The following is a 23998-nucleotide window of genomic DNA, read 5'->3' as shown; positions in this document are numbered from 1 at the left end:
AAACGACAAAAAAGAAAAAGAAAAGAAAAGAGAAAAAAAAATTTTTAAAGGTTAAATAAAAATAAATAAATAAATAAAATGATCAAACTGGCTGCTGATCAAAAATCAGCTTCTACGTCTGACTCATGTTTCCTGAGCCCCCATAATGTACAAAGTGTGGGGGTGGGGGAGGCGGAAGAAATGACAGAATGTCAGGTGTGACATTCCGTGGACTTCTCTGTCCTTTGCTTGGAATCATTTGCCCCGAGGATGTCTGAAGGCTGAGTCAGTGAAATGTTGGTATTCTGGACTCTGATTCCTCGGGGTCATTTATTCTGCGGCTCACTGCCAAACCGTGTACTCGGTCTGGTTGGACACGACCGGTTCTCTGTGTGGACCGCCTGTTCTTTCATGTGGTCACTCCCGTGCGGTTTGGGAAAACGCCTGCGGAATGACCATCCTAATTCTCTCCCCAGCCTAGGTCATCAGGAAGACAGAGAGCTTAACCGGAGGGAATGATGAACTGGCAGATCTGATACTGGAATCTTCTCTCGTTTTGAGCCCCAGTGCTTTTTCAGCGGCCTTCCCTCAAGGCTGGGACCTGCACACCCATCTCCAGGCTGCCAAGGCATCGGATGAGCAGTTCTCCCCACTTGTTTATTTTTTCATGTCGACCTGCCCTCCTAGACTGTTCTTGTTTTTGCTTTTTGTTTTTGTTTTTCAGGGCTGCACCTGGAGGTTCCCAGGCTAGGCGTCTAATTGGAGCTGCAGCCACTGGCCTACACCACAGCCACAGCAACATCAGATCCGAGCAGCGTCTGCGACCTCCACCCCAGCTCGCAACAACGCTGGATCCTCAATCCACTGAGCGAGGCCAGGGATAGAACCTGCAACCTCATGGTTCCTAGTCAGTTTGTCTCCACTGCGGCAAGACGGGAACTCCGTAGACTGTGTACCTTTTATCTTTGGGTCCCAAGCACCAGGGCCTGGCTCGAGCACAGAGTACAATTTTAAACAGACGAAAATATTTCTAGCCACTAGAAAATTGAAGCATTTAGCTAAGACTCTCTCCTAATACTCCTTATGCAAGTTTTGCTCTTTCGAAAATAAAATTGCACATCGATGATACAGTGATGAAGTTACAGGGAGAGCCTGAACGCTACCGCAAACACGGGTGAGCCTGCCCGCATCTCAGCCACGCGGCCTCACAGCCCCAGAGCGCTTCTCTCGGATGCCACTTCCTCCTCAGTGGCCTGTCACTGCCACACACTGAGGCTTCACCCTGGAAAGGGCCCCTCAGGCTGCACAGGAGTGGAGAGCCTCCTGCCAGGGGCTGGTAAATATGATTTCTGAAAGGCTCGGGGCTTCATCCCTCGGGGAGTCCATGACACAGTTGCAAAGGGAAAATCCGGAGTCCCTTCTGGCCACGGCTGTGAGAGACAGAATACTAAGAGCCCGATTCAGAGGCCCTGCAGGCTCAGGAAGAGGAGACACCAGCTGGCTGTGTTTAATTTTCCTTGGCTTTGAAGCCTCGGCGTGCACAGCGCGACGTGGGAAGCAAACATTTTCTTTGGCGGCCAAGGCCCTGGGTGGTGAATGCATTTACTGGTGCGGCTTTAGCTTAGATGTTAAGACTCTATAACAGCAACAGGAGAACAGGCCCAGTGCGAGGGGCCCCCGCCCTGGCCCGGGGGACGCTCAGACGGTTTTATTCTACAAACTGGGAAGGAGACGTTAGCTCTTTTCAGGCAGATTTCTGCTTTAAATTCACTTATTCTCTGAAAGAATCTCTAAGGATAGAATGTTCCATGAGCTTGGCAAAGAATGGGCCCACCGTGGACCGGAGCTGGGTTTGGATCCCAAGCTCACTCCCCAGTGAGCCCTGCCACCTGCTGCAGGACAGGAGCACCAGGGCCCAGGCTACGAGGGGACAGTGGCTGAGTCCTGTGTGCCAGTTACTAGGCTCTCCACCACCACCTGCTTTCACCAGGTCAGCATTTCATCCAGGACAAGCCAGGAGCCACCGCTAACTCCCTAGGCACTGAAGGGAGTTCCTGTTATGGCTCAGTGGGTTAAGGACCCAGTGTTGTCTTCATGAAGATGCAGGTTCAATCCCAGGCCTCACACAGTGGGTTAAGGATCCGGTGTTGCCACAAACTGTGGCATAGGTCCCAGATGAGGCTCAGATCTGATGTAGATGTGGCTGTGGTGTAGGCTGGCAGCTACAGCTCCAATATGACCTATAGCCCAGGAACGTCCATATGCCAAAGATGCCGCTGTAAAGAGAAAAAAAAAAAAATTCCAAGGTGAGAGCATTCCCGTTGAGCAAATCCCTGGAGGGCGCCACCTAGAAAAGTCTATCTCGTGAGCCAAGACGAGCAATAAACCCTGCTGGCTCCAGGGGGGTCTCATATCTTCCCTGGCATCACCCTGCCATTACCAGTGGGCACCCACTGGGCCCACGTTGTTCTGGGAGCATTTCTGATCCTGAATAATGAACACTTGTTTCTATCCGTGGCCAACAGATCAGAGCCATTCAACCGCGGAAGCCGGAAGGACCCTGGAAGGCTGACCTTCTTTAGATGGGCTCATGGAAGGGTTGAAGGTTCGAAAGCAGCCCAGGTAAACATCTGGGCTCTGAACTGCCCAGATCGGAATGACCCAGTGTGAGACACTGGCCACCACCTGACTGTTCACAGAGTACTTCACCTTCGTCGCCGTCTGGACAATAAAAATGATAAGCCAACCTATGGAACAGTTTGGGGGTTCGTCTGAATGATTCTCTGTGTAAAAGGCAAGTGCTTAGAAAGTCCCAGGCAGGGAGCACGTGCTCCGTAAAGATTTGCTGACCTGATTCTTGCTCCTGGGGTATAGTGTGCCTTCCATGCGGCCTGTGAGTAGGACACACTCCTGGAATGTGAGAAGCTGAGCAGCTGTCACCTTCCGAGGTGCTCTGGGCTCTCTCACCTCCAGGACAGCACAGGGCTGGTAACCCCCCGGAGCAGCCAAGGGATTACAAAATGCAGAGGGATTACAAAATGATGAGTAGGGAGGATGACTCAGCAACGCAGGGACCATTTGAGAGCTGTTCTCAAGAGTACTCAGGAAGGGGGCCTCGGAGATCCGAGGCCTTGCTGAAGCTGAGGCCGAAGGAGGAGGCACGGCCGTCAGAGTGTCCACCAGCAGGAAAGAAGCCGGGCAAGGGTCCCTTTCCCAACGCTGGGCCAGGAGCTGTCCAGGATGCAGTGCTGAAGGAGCCAGGCAGGGATCCTGGCCTCCTTAGGGCTTGTGAGAGGTTTTTAGGATGATCTAAAGGCTAGTTAAGCCCTTCAGCTCTCCTTCTTGGAAGAGGCCCGGGATAATCTCTTGCAAAGAAGGAACCCCAGACAGCTTTCACTCCACAACGAGGCATTCAACACGCCTGACATGCACACTGTGCCCGTCAGAAGCTTCCTGGATCTAAGCAGCACTGGAGACTCAGGCAATAAAGGAAACCACGCATGGAGTGACATCACGCAGGGCACAGCAAAAGCAATTACCTCCCGAAACGCCCAGTCTGCGTGGCACTAATAGTCTTGAATTACACCGACTTCCAGCTCACCAGAATGAATCCTGCAATCCTGCGATTCTGGACCTGGACTCATGGGTTAGAAAGGCAATACCCAATTCATGATCTGAAACCACCCTTTCATTCCACCCCGATTACATCTCAGTTTGTACCAAGTTGGCTTATCCACCGTAAGAAAACTACATTCGTGGAGTTTCAGGTTCTTGCCCAAGATTTTGGGGCTCCCCAGACTCACTTGTTGAGGATTTTGGCTCTCTTGGCACTTGAAAAGTTCTCCAGTTGCAAGGACTCTTGCGTAAGGAAAGCGACAGCCAGGTGAAAGTAGTTGTTCCAGAGCTGAAAACCAAAAAGCGGAGAAGCTAAGGGTTAAACTGATCAATATCAGGACTCAAGAATGCTCGGAGACATCCAGCATTTGTCCCGCACACGTTTGAAATGCTTAAAACCTGTACTCTCAGGAGTTCCCTTTAGTAGCAGAAACGAATCCGACTAGCATCCATGAGGATGCGGGTTCAATCTCTGGCCTCGCTCAGTGGGTTAAGGACCTGACGTTGCCGTGAGCTGTGGTGTGGGTCGCAGACATGGCTCAGATCCTGCGTTGCTGTGGCTGTGGTGTAGGCTGGCAGCTGTAGTTCTGATTCGACTCTTAGCCTGGGAACTTCCATATGCCACATGTGCAGCCCTAAAAAGGAATAAACAAACAAAAAACTGCACTCTCTATACACAGCACTAACCAGCAGCCCACAGTGTGGTTCAGGGCTGAGTGTGGGTACACAGTGCATGGGGTCAAATCCTAGTGTCGGTGCCTCGGTGTCTCGGACACAGTGGGAATTTCCATAGTACCTACCTGATAGGGCTGCTGAAGGATCAAAGGTGTAAATACACGCAGAGCCCTTCCAGGGGTAAGAATGCAATAAATGTTAGCGCTTGTCGATGTTGATTTTAGAGCCCCTTACCTAATAGTATATAGCTTTCTAAAATGGATGATTTTTAGGATACTAAAACAGTGAACAATTGAGGAAGACAGATGAAGAGGGATCCAATATGACATAGCTCAAGGACTTGGGGCTTAAAAAATTATTTATTATAAAATGATTTTTTCATCATGAAGCTCTTCGCTGAAGCTCTGTGTTTCTGGACACTGTACAGAAGCATTCTTCACCAAGAAACGTTGTGATGGGTGGATCCCTCAAGGCAGGAAACCAATGCTCCTGATTAGGTCCATGCTTAAGACGAGGTTAAGAAAATGAAGGGGAAAAGCCTGGATCGAGAATGGGGTTCTTCCGCTTGCTCCTCAACCCTCGATAAATAGCATCCACCTCTCTTCCTGGAGGAGAAACCTGGGGCTAGCTGGGCTCTGTCCTTTGCAGCATCCCGTCATTTCAATCAGCAAGTCCTTCTGCTTCACCTTGCAAATCCCGCTCAAGCCCACCCACTTTGTCTCAGCACCGGGCTGTGGTCAGCACCCTCCCTCACAGACCAGGACAGCCTGCTTCCTGTTCCAGGTCCTGGCCTCGCCTCATCGTCTCCCAGCCACAGAGCAGCCAGAGAGAACTGGAGCCCATCTGAGGGGACCACACTCCAGCCTGAACCTCATCAGGACCCTCCCACAGGCTTCCGGTCAGCACAGACTTTGAGGGGGAGTCCTGCTGCCCAGCTCCCCCCGCCTCCCCCCTCGCAGCCTTTCCCCCTGCGCACTGCTCCTCGGCTTTCTTCCCAGGTCCTTGAATTGATGGCGACATGTCATTACCCATCTGTCCAAACCCACAGAATGTAGAGAAATCTACAGTGAGCCCTAAGGAGAAGTAAGGTCTCTGAGTGACTGTGATGTGTCAGGGCAGGGCCACCAGTTGTAGCAAATGGACCATCTGGAGGGCATGGAGAGAAGGGGAGGTGGCTGTGCCAGCTGCAGGGAAAAGGTATATGGGAAATCTCTGGACTTTTCTCTTAATTTTGCTGTGAACATAAAACTGCCAAAAATAAAATGAAGTCTTTAAACGATCACATAAAAATATAAACATTCAAAAAAAAAAGAAACGGGAGTTCGCATCATGGCGCAGTGGTTAACGAATCCAACTAGGAACCATGAGGTCGAGGGTTCAATCCCTGCCCTTGCTCAGTGGGTTAAGGATCCAGCATTGCCATAAGCTGTGGTGTAGGTCGCAGACGTCGCTCTGATCCTGTGTTGCTGTGGCTCTGGCGTAGGCCGGTGGCTGCAGCTCTGATTGGACCCCTAGCCTGGGAACCTCCCTATGCTGTGAGAGCAGCCCAATAAATGGCAAAAAGACAAATAAAATAAAATAAAAAAAGAAAAAACAACAACTTGTAAGCTGTGCATGACTTGAGATATGACAACTCATGTCATTGGTGATGCTGACCTGTGAAGGATGTGATGACTGAACTTGAATGTGGACTGGGGACTGGGCAGGAATCATAATAAAGTAAGTTCCCTGAGTTTGGTAACCTTGCTCTAGTGATGTAGGGAAAGGACCTGTTTGTATGAAATATACCCTACAGCTCTGGGGAGGTGACAGGGCGTCAGGCTGGCAGCTTACTGGGAGAAGGTTAAGAAAAAAAGTTCTTGCCAGAAATGAAAAGTGGGCAAAGGGGGGGTAGAGGGAAGCAGGTGGAAATGGCATCCTGTGCAGGTTATTGGTTCAAAGAGAAGGAAGTGTGAGGGAACAGGAGGATGTTAGAACAAGGATGTTAGAACATAGACATACACCTGTTGGGGTGCCCACTGACTGAGGCATGCGCTGAAGTAGCCTGGCCCTATGCACCAAAGCCTCCCCTTGGGGGCGGGAGGGTGGAGGCCCCCAGGGTGGAACAATCAAATGCACTTCACATCTGCTGAGGGACAAGGGCCAAAAAGGGCTCACTGCAGCCAAGGTGTGTGGGCATGAGGGGAGCATCCAGAGGACCTATTCATGAAACAATGCACAAGTGCAGCAATAACCAGGAAGCTCATACGCATAGCAGCCACACACCAAATACACAGCAATCTACCTAGCAGGCGATGGGCAAAGCTTACATGGATAAAACCAGAAAACCTAATGAGGGCCACAAAAAAAAAAAAAGCCTAAATATTCCTGTGTAGGATGGGAAAAAAATAAATACTGCCACGTATTCCCCCAAATGCTGTTACATTTCCCCTACAATTATTTATGAGCTCAACAGAATCCCAATTAAAATGTAAAGAGCATTTTTGAAAAGTTTAAAAGGTGATTTTGTATTTCACATGGTGAAGAAATGCACAAAAAGTCAAGATAATTTTGAAATAACACACTAATAGGGAAGTCTTGGCTCTTCTAGCTGGGTATAAAATCACTGGGTAACAACACAGAAAATAGAAGAGAGACACACATGCCTTTGTAATTACAGGTTTCCTCAGTGGCACTTCAAGTCATTGGGAGAAAAGAATCCATTCATAAAATCATGTATGTGGCGAGAAGTGAAGTTAAACTCTAACCCCTAACCCCTAGAAGTGCAGATGGATTAATAGCTACAAAGTTAAAAACAAAAACCAAAACCAAAGCAGAACTATAAAGGGATCAGCAGATACTGACTACCTAAAAAAAGTTAAATTTATAATGAAAGAAGGATTTGTCAAGCAAAACATAAAATCCGAAAGCCGTAAAAGAACCGACAGGTTTGACTACAGAAAAATAAAAAATTTCCCTATGATAAACCTAAACTTATGACTAGGCCATATCAAGAATTTCAGTGTACAAAAAAAGCATGACAAAGAGCCAAGGGACACACAAACCGAGGAAATGATCAGACAGTTCATAGTAGAAATCCCCACAGCCACGTCCTCTCAACCCAGCCAGGAGTCAGAAATGCCAACAAAAATGAGAATCCACCATTTTAAAGAAGTTGGTGTGGGGGAAAATTCTAGACAATGGCTGCTTTCCGGGAAGGCTGGTGAGATTTCAGATTGCTAGAGCGTTGGAGGAGGGTAATTTATCAGTGTCCGTCAAATTGAAGTTTCTAACCATGCAGCCTGGCACTTGTGGTCCCAGGGACCTATTCTCCAGCAATGCAGCACCGAGACGCTGCTCAGAAAAGGGATGAGCTGCAAACAGCCTGGCAGGTGACCAGTCCAGAGACACCTCCACCAATGTTGGCACAGGTGACAGAATGGAAGACGTGGAGGGTGTGACCCAATTCACGTGAAAAAAACAAGTCATTGACCCTTGAACAACTTGGGTTTGAACTACTCGGGTCCACTTAGAGATGGACATTTTTCAGTGGCTAAATACTGCTGATGGACTAATATCACACAGTCCATCCGTGGTTGGCTGAATCCGACAACGTTGAGGAACCAGGGATATGGAGGACTGACCATCAGCATACTCAGATTAACCATCTTTGCAACCTCCTCCTGCACTGTTCAAGGGTCCATTGAAAATGCTTAAAGCCTCAAGAAGAACACACAACAATCATTCTATTCTATTCTATTCTATTCTATTCTATTCTATTCTATTCTATTCTATTCTATTCTATTCTATTCTATTCTATTCTATTCTATTCTATTCTATTCTATTTTCTTCCATGGCATACGGAGGTTCCCAGGCTAGGGGTCAAATCAGAGCTACAGCTGCCAGCCTACACCACAGCCACAGCAATGGGGGATCCGTGCCATATCTGCGAGGATCCTTAAGCCACTGAGCGAGGCCAGGGATCAAACCTGCGTCCTCATCGATGCTAATCAGGTTCGTTTCTGCTGAGCCACGACAGAACTCCCCACGACAATTATTTTAAAAGTTACCCGGCAGAGGGAAAGAGGGTGAGAGGTTAGGAAGGGGTCTTTCATATTTTATTCAATGCGCTCATTTTCACTGCATGAATATCGTAGAAGACTATATCTGTGGATTAGCACATGTGAAAACAAATGTTAGGTTGGGAAAATAATAAAAAAAATTTAAATTGTGAAAAATAATAAGAAACATGTCCAGCTACATAGAACCCGAAATTATATGCTTATCTTATATTATGCTGATAAGACAAACATCTCAAATTTTTGTTGTTTGTTGGTTTTTTGGCCACGCCCACAGCATGTGGAAATTCCTGGGCCAGGGATCAAACCTGAGTCACACAGCAGGGACCTGAGCTGCGGCAGTGACAATGTCAGAATCCTAACTCGCGGTGCCACAAGAGAACTCTCAAGCATTAAAAATTTTTAAATGACTACAAGAAATAAGGGCATAGGCGCCTAACAACTTACGCTAACAGACCGTGTATCCCATTAGCTCTAAATCTTCGGAAGACGATGCAGAAGAGAGGGCACAGGAGTGTCTTCAGTTTTGTTATCTGGTAACCCGTTTTTGAGCTGGACCACCCTCTGGGCACACATGAATTCTCAGGTTCCTTCTCAGTGAACAGTCCTACCCAGGAAACTAGCCCATTTGCATCTGGATACTTTTATTTGCCACCGTTAGTCAGTGAAACTAATGACAAAATCATTAATATATCAGAGGAAAACCGGGGTCTACAAGCCAGCTGAGCTCAATGAGGCAGACCCACCTCACCTCCCGGCTAATCCTTTCCTCATCGCATTAGGATGGTCTGAGACCGTCTTGGCAGCCACACCGCATGAGATGCGGTGGCTGCCCTGCTCAGAGAGTCCCTACTTGTCACTCTGATTCAAGACTTTCCCTCTGAAACAGCTCCATTTCCTTCCTTGTTAAATTGAGCAAATACCCCCAAGGCATCATTTGCAATCCTCGGGTTCCAATGGCACATAGTGTAAATTCCATTTCCATACCTTAGATGGGAAACCAATTAAGTTCGAGGACTGGAAATATAAGATATGGGTTCAGACCAGCGATTTGTTTTAACATGCTTTCCCAAAAAAGGTCGTGTCTACCTCTTCTCTTACCTGTAGCTCAAAGTTGGCTTGATCCAGAAATTTTTTGTTCAGCATATCTGCATACTGATTAATCGCTCGCAGGAAGACTCTGAAAGATCAAGAGAAAATTACATAATTACACACTTCTGCTCTGGTACCTTTGTAGGTTTGGCATTTCAATTAACTACAATCTGAGACTGTCTGGCAAGTGAACTCTTAAGTCCTGTGAAAAGCTGTGAGGTTCTGCCAATGAAAAGCCCACAGAATTATATGCAGATGTTGTCCAAATTAATCAAGGAAACTAGCACATGCAGGATAAAAAACAGACCAAAATAACCGCGTCTGAACGTAGCATACGAAAAGTATCGCTAAAAAACGTAATTATTTTTTAAAGAAATAAAAGGTGCAAATTAAATCTTTTTCTCCAGTCACAATGTCTTCATGCTATAATACGAAATTGGTCTTGGCTTAGCTGGCTTTTTAAAGTTAAGCATTTGAAAATTGCTGTTACATACTGTCTATCAGGCTTAGAGTGGTTTGATCTAAGATCACTAGGTTGGAAGTAGACCTTATTTCAGAATCACGTGTGCAATAGCCAAATGCTAATTTTGGTACTTGCTTACTTGTTTAAAATTAAAAAAAAAAAAAAAAAGGCTTTGGTAGATATGAGAGTGATTTGCCAGGAATCACAGCAGGAATTTTAATTCATGGATAAGGTACAATTTGAAGCACGCAGAACAGAATCTCACACCCTTTCACGCCCTGCCCATAACTTGTTGGTGATGAAATACACAGTGGGGGCGGGCAGAAATGGCTCGAGTACGAAGCCTTTCACAGGCGTGTTCCTTTCAAAGATGTGTGTTATCTCCCTCGAGGGTGTTTACAAGGGGGCTTTGTCCAGATACTCCTTTTTAAATGACCCTCTTCCCTTTGCACAAAGGCAGGAGGCAGGAGGAAGTAGCATTGGGTCACAGACCATACACTTAATTGCATTTCTTCTGTTTAGACAGCAGGAAGCAGCCAGAGAGTGTAAGAGAAATCTAGGTTACTTACTAGGAACGGACCACTCTCTGGCAAGAGGAGCCCCACCCCCACCCCACCACACCCCTTCCCCAGCCACTAAGGACCAGTTAGCCTGGGTGGAGGCGGGGGGGGGGGGTCCATCTGGGGCTTTAAGGTCTCCATCACCGCCCCCCATCACCAACACCTTCTCTCCCACTCATTCTGTGCACAGCTCGAAGAAAGAGGACTTGCACACATCATTTCATTAAGAGACCTATTAGCAGGATCCTGGACCAAAAACCCCAGTCTGACAAATGGCCTGTGCTGGAGTTCGCTGTCTTAGCCGCTGAAGAAAACCATAGCTGGGGTTATTTGAATTCCTCCCTGAGGATGTTAAGATAGAGCAAGAAAGGAGGAATTCGTGTTGTAAGTGACTGTTAATGGAGGGGCATGGTGGCGCTGGCCTTGGTCCATGAATCTGGAGCACAGCCTAGGTGGCAGCAGCCATCAGCTGCCAGAGACAGCCACTCTAGGATGCCCAGGTACATCGAAAAAAATCGATCTTCCGGCTGAATTTCGTAATTTATTGAAGAAGAAGAAAAAAAAAAGCGGACTACAGGGCTTTTAGGGCATCCTGACAAATTAATCCAGGACCAGGACGAATCGCTAGCATCAGGTTATGCCTCGTAGATACTGGTCTCCTGGCAACCCCTCCAGTCTTGGCCTTTGATCCTCAGAAGTACAGGATGCAGGGCTCAGGAGAGGATGCTCCACCTGGCACATGTGACCCTGGCAACTGTGTTCAGATAGCATCCGGGGGCAGGCTAGAGGAACCCCCAGGTGTCAGTGGAGTAGAACAGCTTCCTGTCCTGGTGGGGGGGAGGGAGGCTCTTACATCGCATGGAAACGTTAGGCTTCCGGCCACAAACGCTCTTTTCTCCCCTTAACTTGGCCTTCAACTTCGGGACATGGCTGTTCACTTGAGGATCCCAGGGTCCTTACGAGCTTTAAGGAAGCCCCTCTCTCCAGCCCTCTTAAGATAATAGCGACAAGTTCCCTTGGACATGCATTGTCATTACAGGCTAATTATTCTGCCTCAAGATAGCACGCAAACAGTTGCAATATGCTACTTCTAATTAAGTTCTGGAACGATTTCAGCTAGTTAAATAAAGATATTGCTCAAAATGATTTTTATAAAAAGGTGCCATGCTGAAATAATACGAAGGCTGAACAAAAACTTTTTTAAGGAACTGACAACTGAGAAAGAGCAGTGTTGAGAGAGATTCTATCATTTAGGCTCGTTTTATACATTTTTTAAAAAGCCGGGACAAAATAAATAAATAAATCACACAGAAAGCAAGTTGCAGGAGGGAGAACTAAAGGGATGATTAAACAAAACCCATCATCAGTGCTGTAAACACAGGGGAGCCGCTCAGGCTCCAGGCATCAAGGGCCACTTCGCCTCGGCAGGACCGTCCAGAACACACGTGTCACAACCTCCGTTTCACACTTGATGGGATTAAAAACCTGACAGTGCTCAAGTCCACTTGAAGGCAAATCAATGAACCAGGCAGAAGGAAACAGAAGCGGAGCTTAACTTCTAGCAATGTTTAATATCACCTGTAGTTCATGAGTTATTTCTAATAAATGTCAAACTCGGGAAATCACTGAGAAGATCCCGTTAGGAACCTCTGTGTTTATCCCCTGTTTTCAGTCGAAGATTATGAAAAGCATCACCACCTGCTCAGGGCCTGGGTGATAGGAGGAGGCTTTTCTCGTATGAATTGAAGGTTCTGGCCCAGCTCGGCATGGCTGAAGGTCAAGTCCTTCTTGTCGGGAGGTCTTGAGGGGCGTACTGGGAATAAGCGGGCTCTGCTCTGAGCCCCCGGGGCACCCTGTTCACGCTGGGCACTGCTGAAGCGGAGCTCAAGGACAGGGAGGCCCTCCAGACTGTTCCCAAATGGCCCTGTTTATTCACCCATGCTCCCGTCATGCCCAAATGGCATCTGGCACATCACAGATGTTCACTCTATACTAGCCGCAGGAAAGAATGAATGGATACGGGTGGGTGGGTGGGTGGGTGGATGGATGGATGTGGATGATCTGGCCCAGAAGGTCAGGCCCAGACCCAAATCTGAAGGCTCAGGGAGGCCAGATTACTAGGTAGGCCCCAGCTCTCCCTGGAGTCTTTGCAACCCGAGTAGCTTTTCCACTGCGGGGTTCAGCTCGTTTGAGGTTCTTACCAAACACATCCCTCATTAGGCATTTGGCATCTACAGCTGGGCCTTGTGCCTTCATCCTCCTTTCCACTTCCAAAGGTAGTTCCTTGGTGGAGGGAACCTTGCCTTGTGTACGTCACGATCCCCCAAAGCATCTGCGAGGACCCCTTGCCACTCTGCATATTCAGAAATGTTCTGATCTCAGGAAGTGTTAGTTTAAATCCGCACTCACAGACCGCTCAGAGCCAGTGGTGTGTCCAAGAACTCCTAACGGGCAAACCACACACACACACTCAAAGCCACCTCTAGCCTGGAGGAGGAATCCACTCTCAGGAAATGTGAGTTTGTCTTTATTCTCTGCACGCAGTGTTATTGTACACAAATATCAGACCCCAAAGAACAGAGGTCATGCCTCCTGCTCATTATGTCCTGGGCTCCCCAAGACACAAGAACAAGATGCTTGCAGGGGACAGAGAGCGTGGCAGGTGGAAGGCAGGGAGGACAGACAAGTGTTGCTTCTACTCGGCCAGAAAAGAAAGGAGCGGGGCCACAAGGGAAATCAGTTCCGCTGTGAACCGAGCAAGTCACGTCTCATTCCCAAGCCACAAGAATTAAGTAATTTCTAAAAAATGAAGCTAATGGTGTGAGAATGAAATGCTTTCATGGATGCTGCCCCGCATGGTCAAAATGATTAAGAAAAAGGGCAAGCCCATATTTCACAGAGATCTTTTCAATTATTTGTAATCTATGAAAGGATTTATTTACCTTTAAACATTTTAAAGGTAAAACCAAACAAACAAAATAAATAATTCCAGGAGAGCCACCGGCAAATTATGCCATCACCCAAAGATTCAAAAGCCCTGTGGTTTAGATCTGGTCTCTGTGACATTCAAATTATTCAAGGCAAGTGACCGCAAATTTTATTTTTAATGGCCTCATGGAAAGAACTTTATGTCACGCTGCTTGGTAACTGGTTCCTGTCTCCAGAGAGTCAGAGTCACTTCTCTGCTGCTCTCTTCACAACGTCACCTCGTTTAAGTAATCTGTGGACCCTGTGAGACAGAGATCATTCCCAAAGCTCATACAATTAAAAACAAATGATTATAAGAGAAATGCAAATCAAAACTACCATGAGATACCACCTCACACCAGTCAGAATGGCCATCATTAATAAGTCCACAAATAACAGGTGGTGGAGGGGGTGTGGAGAAAAGGGAACCCTCCTGCACTGCTGGTGGGAATGCAAACTGGTACAACCACTATGGAGAACAGTTTGGAGATAACTTAGAAATCTATACATAGAACTTCCATATGACCCCGCAATCCCACTCTTGAGCATATATCTGGACAAGAGTTTCCTTGAAAAAGACACATGCACCCGCATGTTCATTGCAGCTCTATTTACAACGGCCAAGACATGGAAACAACCCAAAGTCCATCGACAGATGATTGGATTAGGAAGATGTGGTATATATACACAATGGAATACTACTCAGCCATGAAAAAGAATGACATAGTGCCATTTATAGCAACATGGATGGAACTAGAGACTCTCATGCTGAGTGAAATAAGTCAGAAAGACATAGACAAACACCATATGATATCACTTATCTCTGGAATCTAATATCCAGCACAAGTGAACATCTCCACAGAAAGAAAATCATGGACTTAGAGAATAGACTTGTGGCTGCCCTGGGGGGAGAGGGAGGGAGTGGGAGGGATCAGGAGCTTGGGGTTATCGGATAAAACTTGGAATGGATTTACAATGAGATCCTGCTGAGTAGCACTGAGAACTATGTCTAGATACTTATAATGCAACAAAACAAAGGGTGGAAAAAAAATGTATACATGGAAGTGTAACTTGTCCCCCATGCTGTACAGCGGAAAAATAAATAAATTAAAAAAAAACAAACCAGAAAACAAAACAAAACAAAAAAACAAAAACAAATGAACAGGAGTTCCTGTTGTGGCTCAGTGGGTTAAGAACCCAACACATTGTCCAGGAGGATGCAGGTTCAACCCTGGCTGAAAAAAATACTAAAATCTGTTTAAAAATAACAATAACAAGGGAGTTCCCTTTGTGACTCAGTGGTAACAAACCCGACTAGTATCCATGAAGACGTGGGTTTGATCCCTGGCCTCACTCAGTGGGTTAAGGATCCGGCATTGCCACAAGCTGAAGCATAGGTCGCAGACATGGCTCAGATCCGGTGTTGCTGTGGCTGTGACGTAAGCCTGCAGCTGCAGCTCCAATTCAACCCCTGGCCTGGGAACTTTCATATGCTGTAGTTGTGGCCATAAAAATTTAGATAAATAGGAGTTCCTGTCGAGGCTCAGTGGTAACGAACCCGACTAGTATCCATGAGGATGCGGGTTCTATCCCTGGCCTTGCTTGGTGGGCAGTGCTGCGAGCTGTGGTATAGGTCGCAGACACGGCTCAGATCTGGCATTGCTGTGGCGGTGGGATAGGCCAGTGGCTACAGCTCCAATTGGACGCCTAGCCTGGGAACTTCCATATGTCGCGTGCATGGCCCTAAACATACAAAAGAGAGAAAAATGAATGAATGAATAAATAAATAAATAATGAACCACCATAAAACCAGGCAACTTTCCTGACATCTTTCTCTTCTGCATGGACATTTAACAATGGTGCGCTCCCACCAGAGACAAAATGCTGGGCCGTGATTGCTGAAGGTGTCAAGTAATTGTCTGCATCCGAATAGCCAATTAGTTTTAAGTTAATTCTTCCCATCCACTGTCTGTCAGTCTACCTATCTATTTATCATTTATCTCTTCACATACATGCAAACATCTGGCTACAAGACCTTCAAAACTTCCCCAAGGTTCTCCTTATTTTCAACCAGCACATAAGGTACTAAACTATGGGGACTCTAACAAGCTCCCTAGAACTTTGACTCTCAGGGTTTGGGTTGTTTTTTTTTTTTTCACTTTGAGATCAAAGGAAAGGAGGAAATCTCGCCACATCATTCAGTCATTTGAACCCGATGACCTCTGATGACACTTTATAAAATGTGACACAGCATTTGGTTCAAAGGGGAGACATGCCCTGTGGCCGGACCCGTGCATGTGTTCAGGAGACCGGCTGGGTGTGGCGGGCGAGGCTCTGAGCAGGAGGCAGCTGCCCAGGTCCGAGGCTCTCCAAGCACAGGCATTTTCCAGAGGTCCTCTCCTCACCGGCCTTGCCTCTCACCCACATCCTCACGCTTGTCCTGCATCACAGGGCCTCGGATGCCTCATGAGCTCCATCAGAGGGGACCGTCTCCGAAAAGCCGCCTATCGGAAAGCAATGTGTATGGAGGAATCAAAGCAGCACAGGCCGAAATAATTACGTGTTAATTGAGAAGAAGGGAACTTAGAAAGCGGAACATAATCAGGAACCAATTTAACTACTAGAGGCTCCTGGCACAATTACAGTCACTAAAATGACTATATTATGACAGAGCCGCAGGCGTTTCCATCTCTCTGTTACCCAGTGCTTGCTGCCAATAAAATGGAAGATGAGAGGCTTCATTACTAGAGAAAGAAACATCTATGGAGAGAAGCGCTGAGCTTCCAGGGGCAGCACAGCCCCATTTCTCACATGGGGCTGCTGTGGGGCTTGGCTTATCCCTTCCCTAAAAGTTACATAATTAGATTGTACAGTTCAGTGTGAGGACAATGAAATACCTCTGGCATTCAAACAAGAGTCGCTCCGAGGGGGGAAGAAATCCGCCTCTTTTAACAAAGGGCTTTGCCCAAAGTGGTTGGGAAAACGCAAACAAATTTAAAGTGACAGGCTCTATTCCTGCAGAACAATGAGTCAAGGAATGGGAGCTGGAAAGCCGCCTGACAATGACGTCCGCATAATTCAGGAAGCCTGGGAAGGAGAGGCAACTTAAGGTGAAGCGACGAAAGAGATGCGAAGAACAGCACGGGACGGACGCCTTCCTCCAGGGCAGCAGCTCCCAGCACATCCCGCTGGCAGGAGAGCATCTCTTTGTCACGTCAGTGACTCAGCAGGACCAGCCACCTCCTCTGGTGGGTGGGTTCCGAATGCAGGCCACGTGAGCACGGACACGTGACCTCTAAGAAAGATCTTGTTGGGTCTCGGTCAAGGGATGCACGGAGGTGGGGGGCTGAGTGGGACCCACCTCCAGCCTTTGCACCTTGGGAAACAGTGGGAAGACACACATCACGAGAACTTTCTGGAAGGGTCGGCTGGGGCCAGACCTTGAGAGGTTGGAGGTGGCGGGGTACAGAGCCTTCATGTTGGAAGATGGGTGATGGGAGCCCTTGAGGACTTTCTAGAGAGGAAGGAACCAGAAAGCCAAAGAGGCACCGCCATTGATTCCTGCACGCATGAGATCTCCTCACTGCTTTTTCAACCAGTAAGGCTTCCACACCCATCCGATGCTCAAGTACGACGCGGGTTGCTCTGAAACGTTCCTCTGGCCAATCCTAGTAGAAACTGGCTCAGCCATGAGGTCCACAGGACTTACAGAGAGTTTCCAGGGAGCACCTGCTCCTCACTAAGTGGGACATACATCCCTGCTGGGGCGTCTCCTTGAGCAGAGACCTCTGGGCCCCGGCCTGCTTGTCCCACCCAAGCTCAATGCGCTGGTGCCCTGGATGCACGCTCCGGCTCACGTTCCCACCTAAACCGTGCCCGTTGGCCATGACCCACTGCCCTCCCGTGTGGCTCCCACGCCACCTCCCCTCTGAGGGTCTGCTGCTCGGCTGGTGAGAACATCTTCTGGGTGCCTTGTATGTTGCACGCGGTGTTGTGACTGCGTGGAAATCACAGAATTTGACGCACACAGGTCTGGTGGGGAATGAAGGACCTAATATTTTACAAAGAAGGACACGAAAGCTCAGAGAGGCAGGAGTGCATGCTCCTGGCAGGCCGAGACCACGGTCACAACTGCCACAATTATGCGGGCTTTCTTAGAAACGTCGATCGATTGGTGTGGTCGGCAGGAGACGGGTATATCCTTGCACCTGTGCTGAGGGAAATTTCCAACACATACGCAAGGACACAGCCAGGCGATCCCTGCGCTCCTCCCTCGGCTTCAGCAAGCATCACCTCTGCCCAGGATTGTCCCGTCTTTTCTCCCATCCCAGACACCCCCATTTCATTTCATTTCATTTCATTTTATTCCTCTCCACTCCATTCTCTTTTTAGGGCCATACCTACAGCATATGGAGGTTCCCAGGCTAAGGTCCAAATGGAGCTGCATCTGCGACCTACACCACAGCTTACGGCAACACGGGATCCTTAACCCACTGAGCGAGGCCAGGGATCAAACTGGTGTCTTCATGGATACTAGTCAGGTTTGTTACCACTGAGTCACAGTGGGAACTCCCTTGTTATTATTCTTTTTAAACAGAGTTATGATTTTTTTCTCCTTTTTTTGGCCACCCGCGGCATATGGGGTTCCTGGGCCAGGGATCAAATGTGAGCCAGAGCTGCGGCAATGTTGGATTTTTAACCCGCTGTGCCAGGCCTGGGAGGGGGCGAACCGGAGTCCTGGTGCTGCAGAGACGCCGCTTGTCCCATATCGCCCCAGCAGGAACTCCAAACAGACTTTATTCTTAGGTCCACAGCAAAGTTGAGTGAAAGCACAGAGAGCTCTCCTCGCTCCCCTGGTTCCCCCAAGCCTGGCATCCTACCCCAAGGGGCACGCGTGTTCTAACTGATGAACTTAGGCCATCTTGATCACCTGAAGTGCAGAGTTTACGCCAGGGCTCACTGCTGGTGTTGTCCGCCCCTGGCTCTGGACAAATCCACCACCACAGCATCATCCGGAATCCTTCTGCTGCCCTGAACGTCGTCTGAGCCCTGCCTGCTCAACACTGAGCCCCGGGGAACCACGGATCTCTCCTGCCTCCATGGACCCGGCTTTCTCAGGAGGCCATGGGGTGGCTGATCATACAGTAGGCAGCCTTTTCATTCTGGCCCTTAGTATTTTTAGAATGTTGTGGAAGTCAGTTCTTCCCAGGTTTAAGGCCCTTAACATTTAAGGCACTTTACAGCAGAGACTTAGCCACATGCTCTGGTCAAATTCGTTTCTAACTCATCTGGGAGCAGAAAGCGCCTGCCTTCCACAGAGTTCACGGCCAGCCCTGGCTAATGCTCAGGAGGCGTCTCTGTCACTGACAGGCTGGACAGTTGGCGGCAGGGGTGGGGGTCGCTTTTCGGAAGATGTGCCGTTAACACTGGCCTCTCCAGGCTTTCCTGAGGGCTCCAGGTCTCCGTTCCGCAATGTAGCAATTATCTCAGGAACGCCTCAGTCACTGTTATGACTAAGATACACACACACACACACACACACACACACACGTCTCACCAAGCACAGAATAACTGGGACACAAGCCTCCCTTGCTACTTCTCACCAAGCTCAGCTAGTTTCTTCCTGGTCTGCCTGCAACTATCTCTTCCTCCTTCCAGAAAGGTGCCCCAAACCACAACCCATGGCCTAATTTTGTAAATAAATGTTTTTGGTTCTTTCTTTCTTTCTTTCTTTTTCTCTTTCTTTCTTTCCTTCTTTCTTTCTTTCTTTCGATAAAGCCTTTTAAAAATGGTGGTCAAGTACACATAACAAAATCTACGTGTCTCTCTTAGCCATGTTCCCCCCCCCCCCTTTTTCAGCTGCACCCCCGACACATGGAAGTTCCCGGGCCAGGGATCGAATCTGAGCCACAGCTTTGACCTACACCATCACTGCGGCAATGCGGGATCCTGAACCCACTGTGCCGGGCCAGGGATCAAACTGGCAACACCACAGAGACAAGCCGGATCCTGAACCCACTGTGCCACAGCAGGAACGCCAATCTTAACCGGTTTTTTTGTTTGTTTTTGTTTTTTTGTCTTTTTGCTATTTCTTGGGCCGCTCCCATGGCAAATGGAGGTTCCCAGGCTAGAGGTCGAATTGGAAGTGCAGCCACCAGCCTACGCCACAGCCACAGCAACGCAGGAACCGAGCTGCCTCTGCGACCTACACCACAGCTCACGGCAATGCCGGATCCTTAACCCACGAATCGAGGCCAGGGACCGATCCCACATCCTCATGGATCCTAGTCAGCTTCATTAACTGCCGAGCCACAAAGCGAACTCCCGATACAAAGACTTTAAAGAGCCCTTTCCAGAGCTGAGAGGGTCACTGCCCTCTTTAGGTCTGGAAGTGGTGTTACCAAGAGTTGGGAGAAAAGCGATTTGGAAACCAAAGTAGACGACTTCCATGCACCTCAGTCATCTCCTTCTGCCTACTTCCCTCTCGGCCCCCAGTCCCGCCTGCTTCATCTGTTTCAACATCACAAAACAAAAGCTGATGGATTTAGCGCCAGCGTGGGCAAGACAGACACATGGGGAGTGCCCGCCAGTAAACACTAGGAAGTAAAGCATCGCCACTGGTGGACGGGGCACGCGAGGGACCATTGTATCCTCACTCTAGACCCTCACCCCAGGGACCCCCGCACCGGCGCCCCAGCATCCACCCAGCGGGCCCTCCTGCCTCCTCTCCCAGGTCCTCCTCTAGTTCCCGTGATTGCTACCTGGAGGTGTCAAGGACAAGCACGGTGGATGTGCCCAAGGACGGCCAAGGGGGGTGGAGGCTAGAGGGCAGAGGACGCGGGAGAGGGGGTGACCACTGACCCACCCCCTGGAGCATGCGCAACAGGCACGATCTGCTGTCCAGGGTGTAAGGGGAGGTATACCTGGCACTGAAGCATCTTCTGAGTTCCTACTATGTGGGAGCGGGGAGTGGGGGGTTAGAAGCCAGGAATGCCAAGTTTCTTTTTCATGATGCAACATTCTGTAAAAAAACAGTGGTGATGGATGCACCCCATGGTGAATGGAAGTGATGCCGCCGATCGTACACATATACGTGGTTAAAATGGCACATGTTATGTTACATATACATACACAAAACATAAAATGTTACCTATTTGTATCTTACCCCAATAATAAAAAAAAGAGAAAAGCATGAGAAGGAAAGAGGACAGGATAAATCCAGAAACTGCGGCGGGGGGCTGTGATCTCTCTGTCCGTAACCCACCATCAGCCTGACTCAGTGCCACGACTTCAAAACAAAACACGTAAGCAAACCAAGGACCAAACACTGACTGAGAAATAAGAAGGTCTGACTTTTACTCCCCAAAGAAACAGGATGTTCAGATCTGTTGTGGGAGGAGGTGGGGCATTAACAAAGGAGTGTGAACATAAAGAAATAGAAACTCGAAGTTGTGACGACATCACCCACCCATGCAGGGTCCTTCAAGGTGCTAGTGTATCTTCTCTCCCGCAATCCGACACGTGACAGTGGCCACCTAACCCAGCATGTCTCAAATCAACTGCGAGTCTGCTGAAGGTCCGTGTGTGCTGAACCTTATTCCCTACAGCACCCAGCAATGTATCTTACATAAAACGCAGTATAAATGAATCCACGTAGTAAGCACAGGAGAACAGAGGCTGAGAGCCCAGTGCAGAGCTGAAGGCAGCCATTCTTGAGGGAAACTAGGATAACTGCACGAAGGGGGTGATGCTTTCCAGTTATTTCCTGCTCGGAAAATACCAGCTGTGCCGAGAATTTATCCTGGTTCATTTTCAAGACCTGCTCAAGGCACTGTCATCATTTAGCAAATGAATGTGATTTGCTTCGGGCTCACTTGCCAAAGGCTAAAAACTGGGGCAAGGATTTTTGCCTGTTCAGGGGGCAGGTGCTTTGGGTGGGTGCGGGGAGCAGCCACCCAGCAGCCAGTGATGACCCCATCTCCCTCCTCACGGGTGCGTGGTGACTTCTCATCACTTCTCCTTTAGTTTCTCGTTCACTGGGCTGGTGCGCTCCCCACGTGCTGTGCCCACCCCCCCCCCCCACGTGCTGTGCCCCCTCGGGGAGGAGCTGGAGGAGAAGCACAAGGAACGAGAGAAACGGGGAGAGGCAGAGACTTGCGTCACATCCTCCATTGCGCCCCGCCCCGTCCCTTTCGGGCTGTGCAACCTCGGGCAAGTGAACGAATGACTCTGAACACCATCTTCCCCCTCAAGGTCTGTGGGTGGTGGAGTTGGAGGAGTTGTGTTTGTCAGAGGTCCCCTCAGCTGCTCAGTCACTGACAGGTGCAAGAAACATACTGGGAGATGGGAGTTCCCGTTGTGGCTCAGCAGTAATGAACCTGACTGGTACCCATGAGGACTTGGGTTGGATCCCTGGCCTCGCTCAGTGGGTTAAGGATCCAGCGTTGCCAGGAGCTGTGGTGTAGGTCGCAGAGGCAGCTCGGATCCAGCGCTGCTTGTGGCTGTGGCGTAGGCTGGCAGCTACAGCTCCGATTAGACCCCTAGCCTGGGAACCTCCATACGCCAAGGGTGCAGCCCTAAAAACACACACACAAAAGAGAGCAAGACAAAAGATGAAGGTCTTTGTCCTCTTCTTTGCTCTTTGTTTCATAAGAGGCCTCCGAAGGCTCCCCTCAGCCTGCAGGGAGCCAGGTGACTTTAGGAGATTCATGTTCCCGAAAGCTCGGCGGTGGCGGAAGCTCTTAGGCAAGGAGGGCATCTTGCCACTTCAGCACTTGATTGCAGTGGGGCTCAGCAGTCTCATCATCTGCTGAATCGCATCACTTGCTGAGGGTATGGGACTTTCTTCCACCGTCTTTATCCATGGAGAGCGGCTCAGACGGTGCCAAAGACTTTCCTGGAAGGGGTAATTAATGTCCCAATTCGGAAATGGGAGACCTGGTGAGGTTCCAGCTCGGGTTTCGAGACTGAGTTTCCTGACAGTGCTGCAGGTGCAGGATGCCCCTGGCTTCCAGCTTGACAGGCATCACGTGCTGGCCACCTGCCCTGGGAAGCGTTGCTGCCCATGTGTCACAAATCACCACAAACATGGTGGCTTCAATGATCACCCAAAGCTCCATGGGTCAGAAGTCCCCAAGCCTATGTGGGGTCCTCGGCTTGAGGTCTCAGAAGGCCTTGGTGCAGGAGCTGGCTGAGGTGGGTTCTGCCACAGGGGCTCCTCCAGGCTGAAGGCAATCTACTGCAGCTGAAGGTGTGAGGTCCCCACGTCCTTGCTGCCAGCTGGGGTCCCCACTGCTCTCGGCGGCTCCTGCATTCCTTCTCCCGTGGGTCTCTCCAAACCAGCCCGTTAAGCCCTTCTCATGCTGCAAAGTCTCACCTCCTTCTGCCGCTAGAAGCAGGAGAGAACTCTCTCCTTGGAAAGGGTTCCTGGATCACCTTCGGCCCCCACCCACATAATCTCCCCAGCTTAAGGCCATGGCGTTCCGTCTGCAGAAGCCCTTTCTCCAGGCTATACAACACAATCCCAGTAAAGATAACGTTTCCTCTCCAGAGCCCAGCCACCCTCCAGCCAGAAGATTCCCCAAGGAGCCTCAGGGGTCCTCGGAACCACAAACCTCGATACCAACCTGGCTTTTCTGCGTGCCACTTCCATTCTTCTGCCAGCCCCAGGGGGACAGGCTGTCATCGTGGCATTCTGTCCTTTGTTTTTGGCCCCTGTGCCATTCTGAGTCTTTGTGACAAGATGAAAGACTCAGTTCAGTGCAGGGGAGTTTGGAAGATAAAGCTCGAAATATCAACCGGAACTGGGTCTCGCGAGGCCTCTTCAGGAGGCCTCTTGTCTGCAATCCACTGAGTGACACTTTCTATTAAGAGGCATAATCTTATTCTAAGCCCAGGGTGGCATCTGATTCTGAGTCCATTTGTTCGCTGGAGTCAGTGTAGCAACCCAGAACATGAGAGCTCAAGAACTGAATGATGCTTTTCCTCCCCGTACAGTCCATCGAAGCGCCTCCACACTCATCCATATTTACAGACCTTCTCTGACTTTTACTAAAGAGACGAGGCTTTCTTGGTAGTGAGAGGAGCGTGGCCCTGCATAGTAAGTGATGGGACTGGAATTTCCTGAGCCTGTGTTAAAACCCTAAGCCAGAAAATACAAAACCTGACGGTGGCCAACTGCAAGGTCAGCAAACTGCAGCCCATGGGCCAAGTCCGGTTCGCAGCTGATTGGTACAAATAAAGTTTTATTGGTACAGACCCATGGCCATTCATTGACATGCTGCAACAGGGAAGGTATAGCCCACAAAGCTGGGAACTGGCCTTTTTTGGGGGGGACCCTTTCTAAGTTGTACTGAAAAAGAGTTAATTTACAAGGTCGTGACCGTTTCTGCTGTACAGCAAAGTGACTCAGCCATACACATACACGTATCCATTCCTTTCAGAATCTCATGTGGCCTCGCTATGGTTTAAACAAATGGTAATCAAGGAGAAAGAAAATCCCCCCCTTTCACCCCTCTGAACAGTGGCCACCATGTTCTCGCTGTAAACCAATCAATCCCTCCCTACTTTCTAGTTCCAATTGGCTTAGC

The 23998-nt window shown here is 49.0% G+C and overlaps 1 protein-coding gene across 2 annotated transcripts in view; it reads right to left on the bottom strand.

Moving 5' to 3' along the window:
• Positions 1–23998, bottom strand: part of DOCK1 (dedicator of cytokinesis 1) — a 535081-nt gene that overhangs the window by 98968 nt on the left and 412115 nt on the right. For both annotated transcript variants that reach the window (XM_047760279.1, XM_047760280.1), the window contains exons 30-31: positions 9429–9507; positions 3783–3883 (exon numbers count right to left, since the gene is read on the bottom strand). In XM_047760279.1, the coding sequence (XP_047616235.1) occupies positions 3783–3883; positions 9429–9507 (180 nt within the window). The remainder of the gene's footprint in view (positions 1–3782; positions 3884–9428; positions 9508–23998) is intronic.

This window comes from Phacochoerus africanus, chromosome 15 (genome assembly GCF_016906955.1).
Source record: "Phacochoerus africanus isolate WHEZ1 chromosome 15, ROS_Pafr_v1, whole genome shotgun sequence".
NCBI lineage: Eukaryota > Metazoa > Chordata > Mammalia > Artiodactyla > Suidae > Phacochoerus > Phacochoerus africanus.
This window is presented reverse-complemented; position numbering and strand designations above follow the sequence as displayed.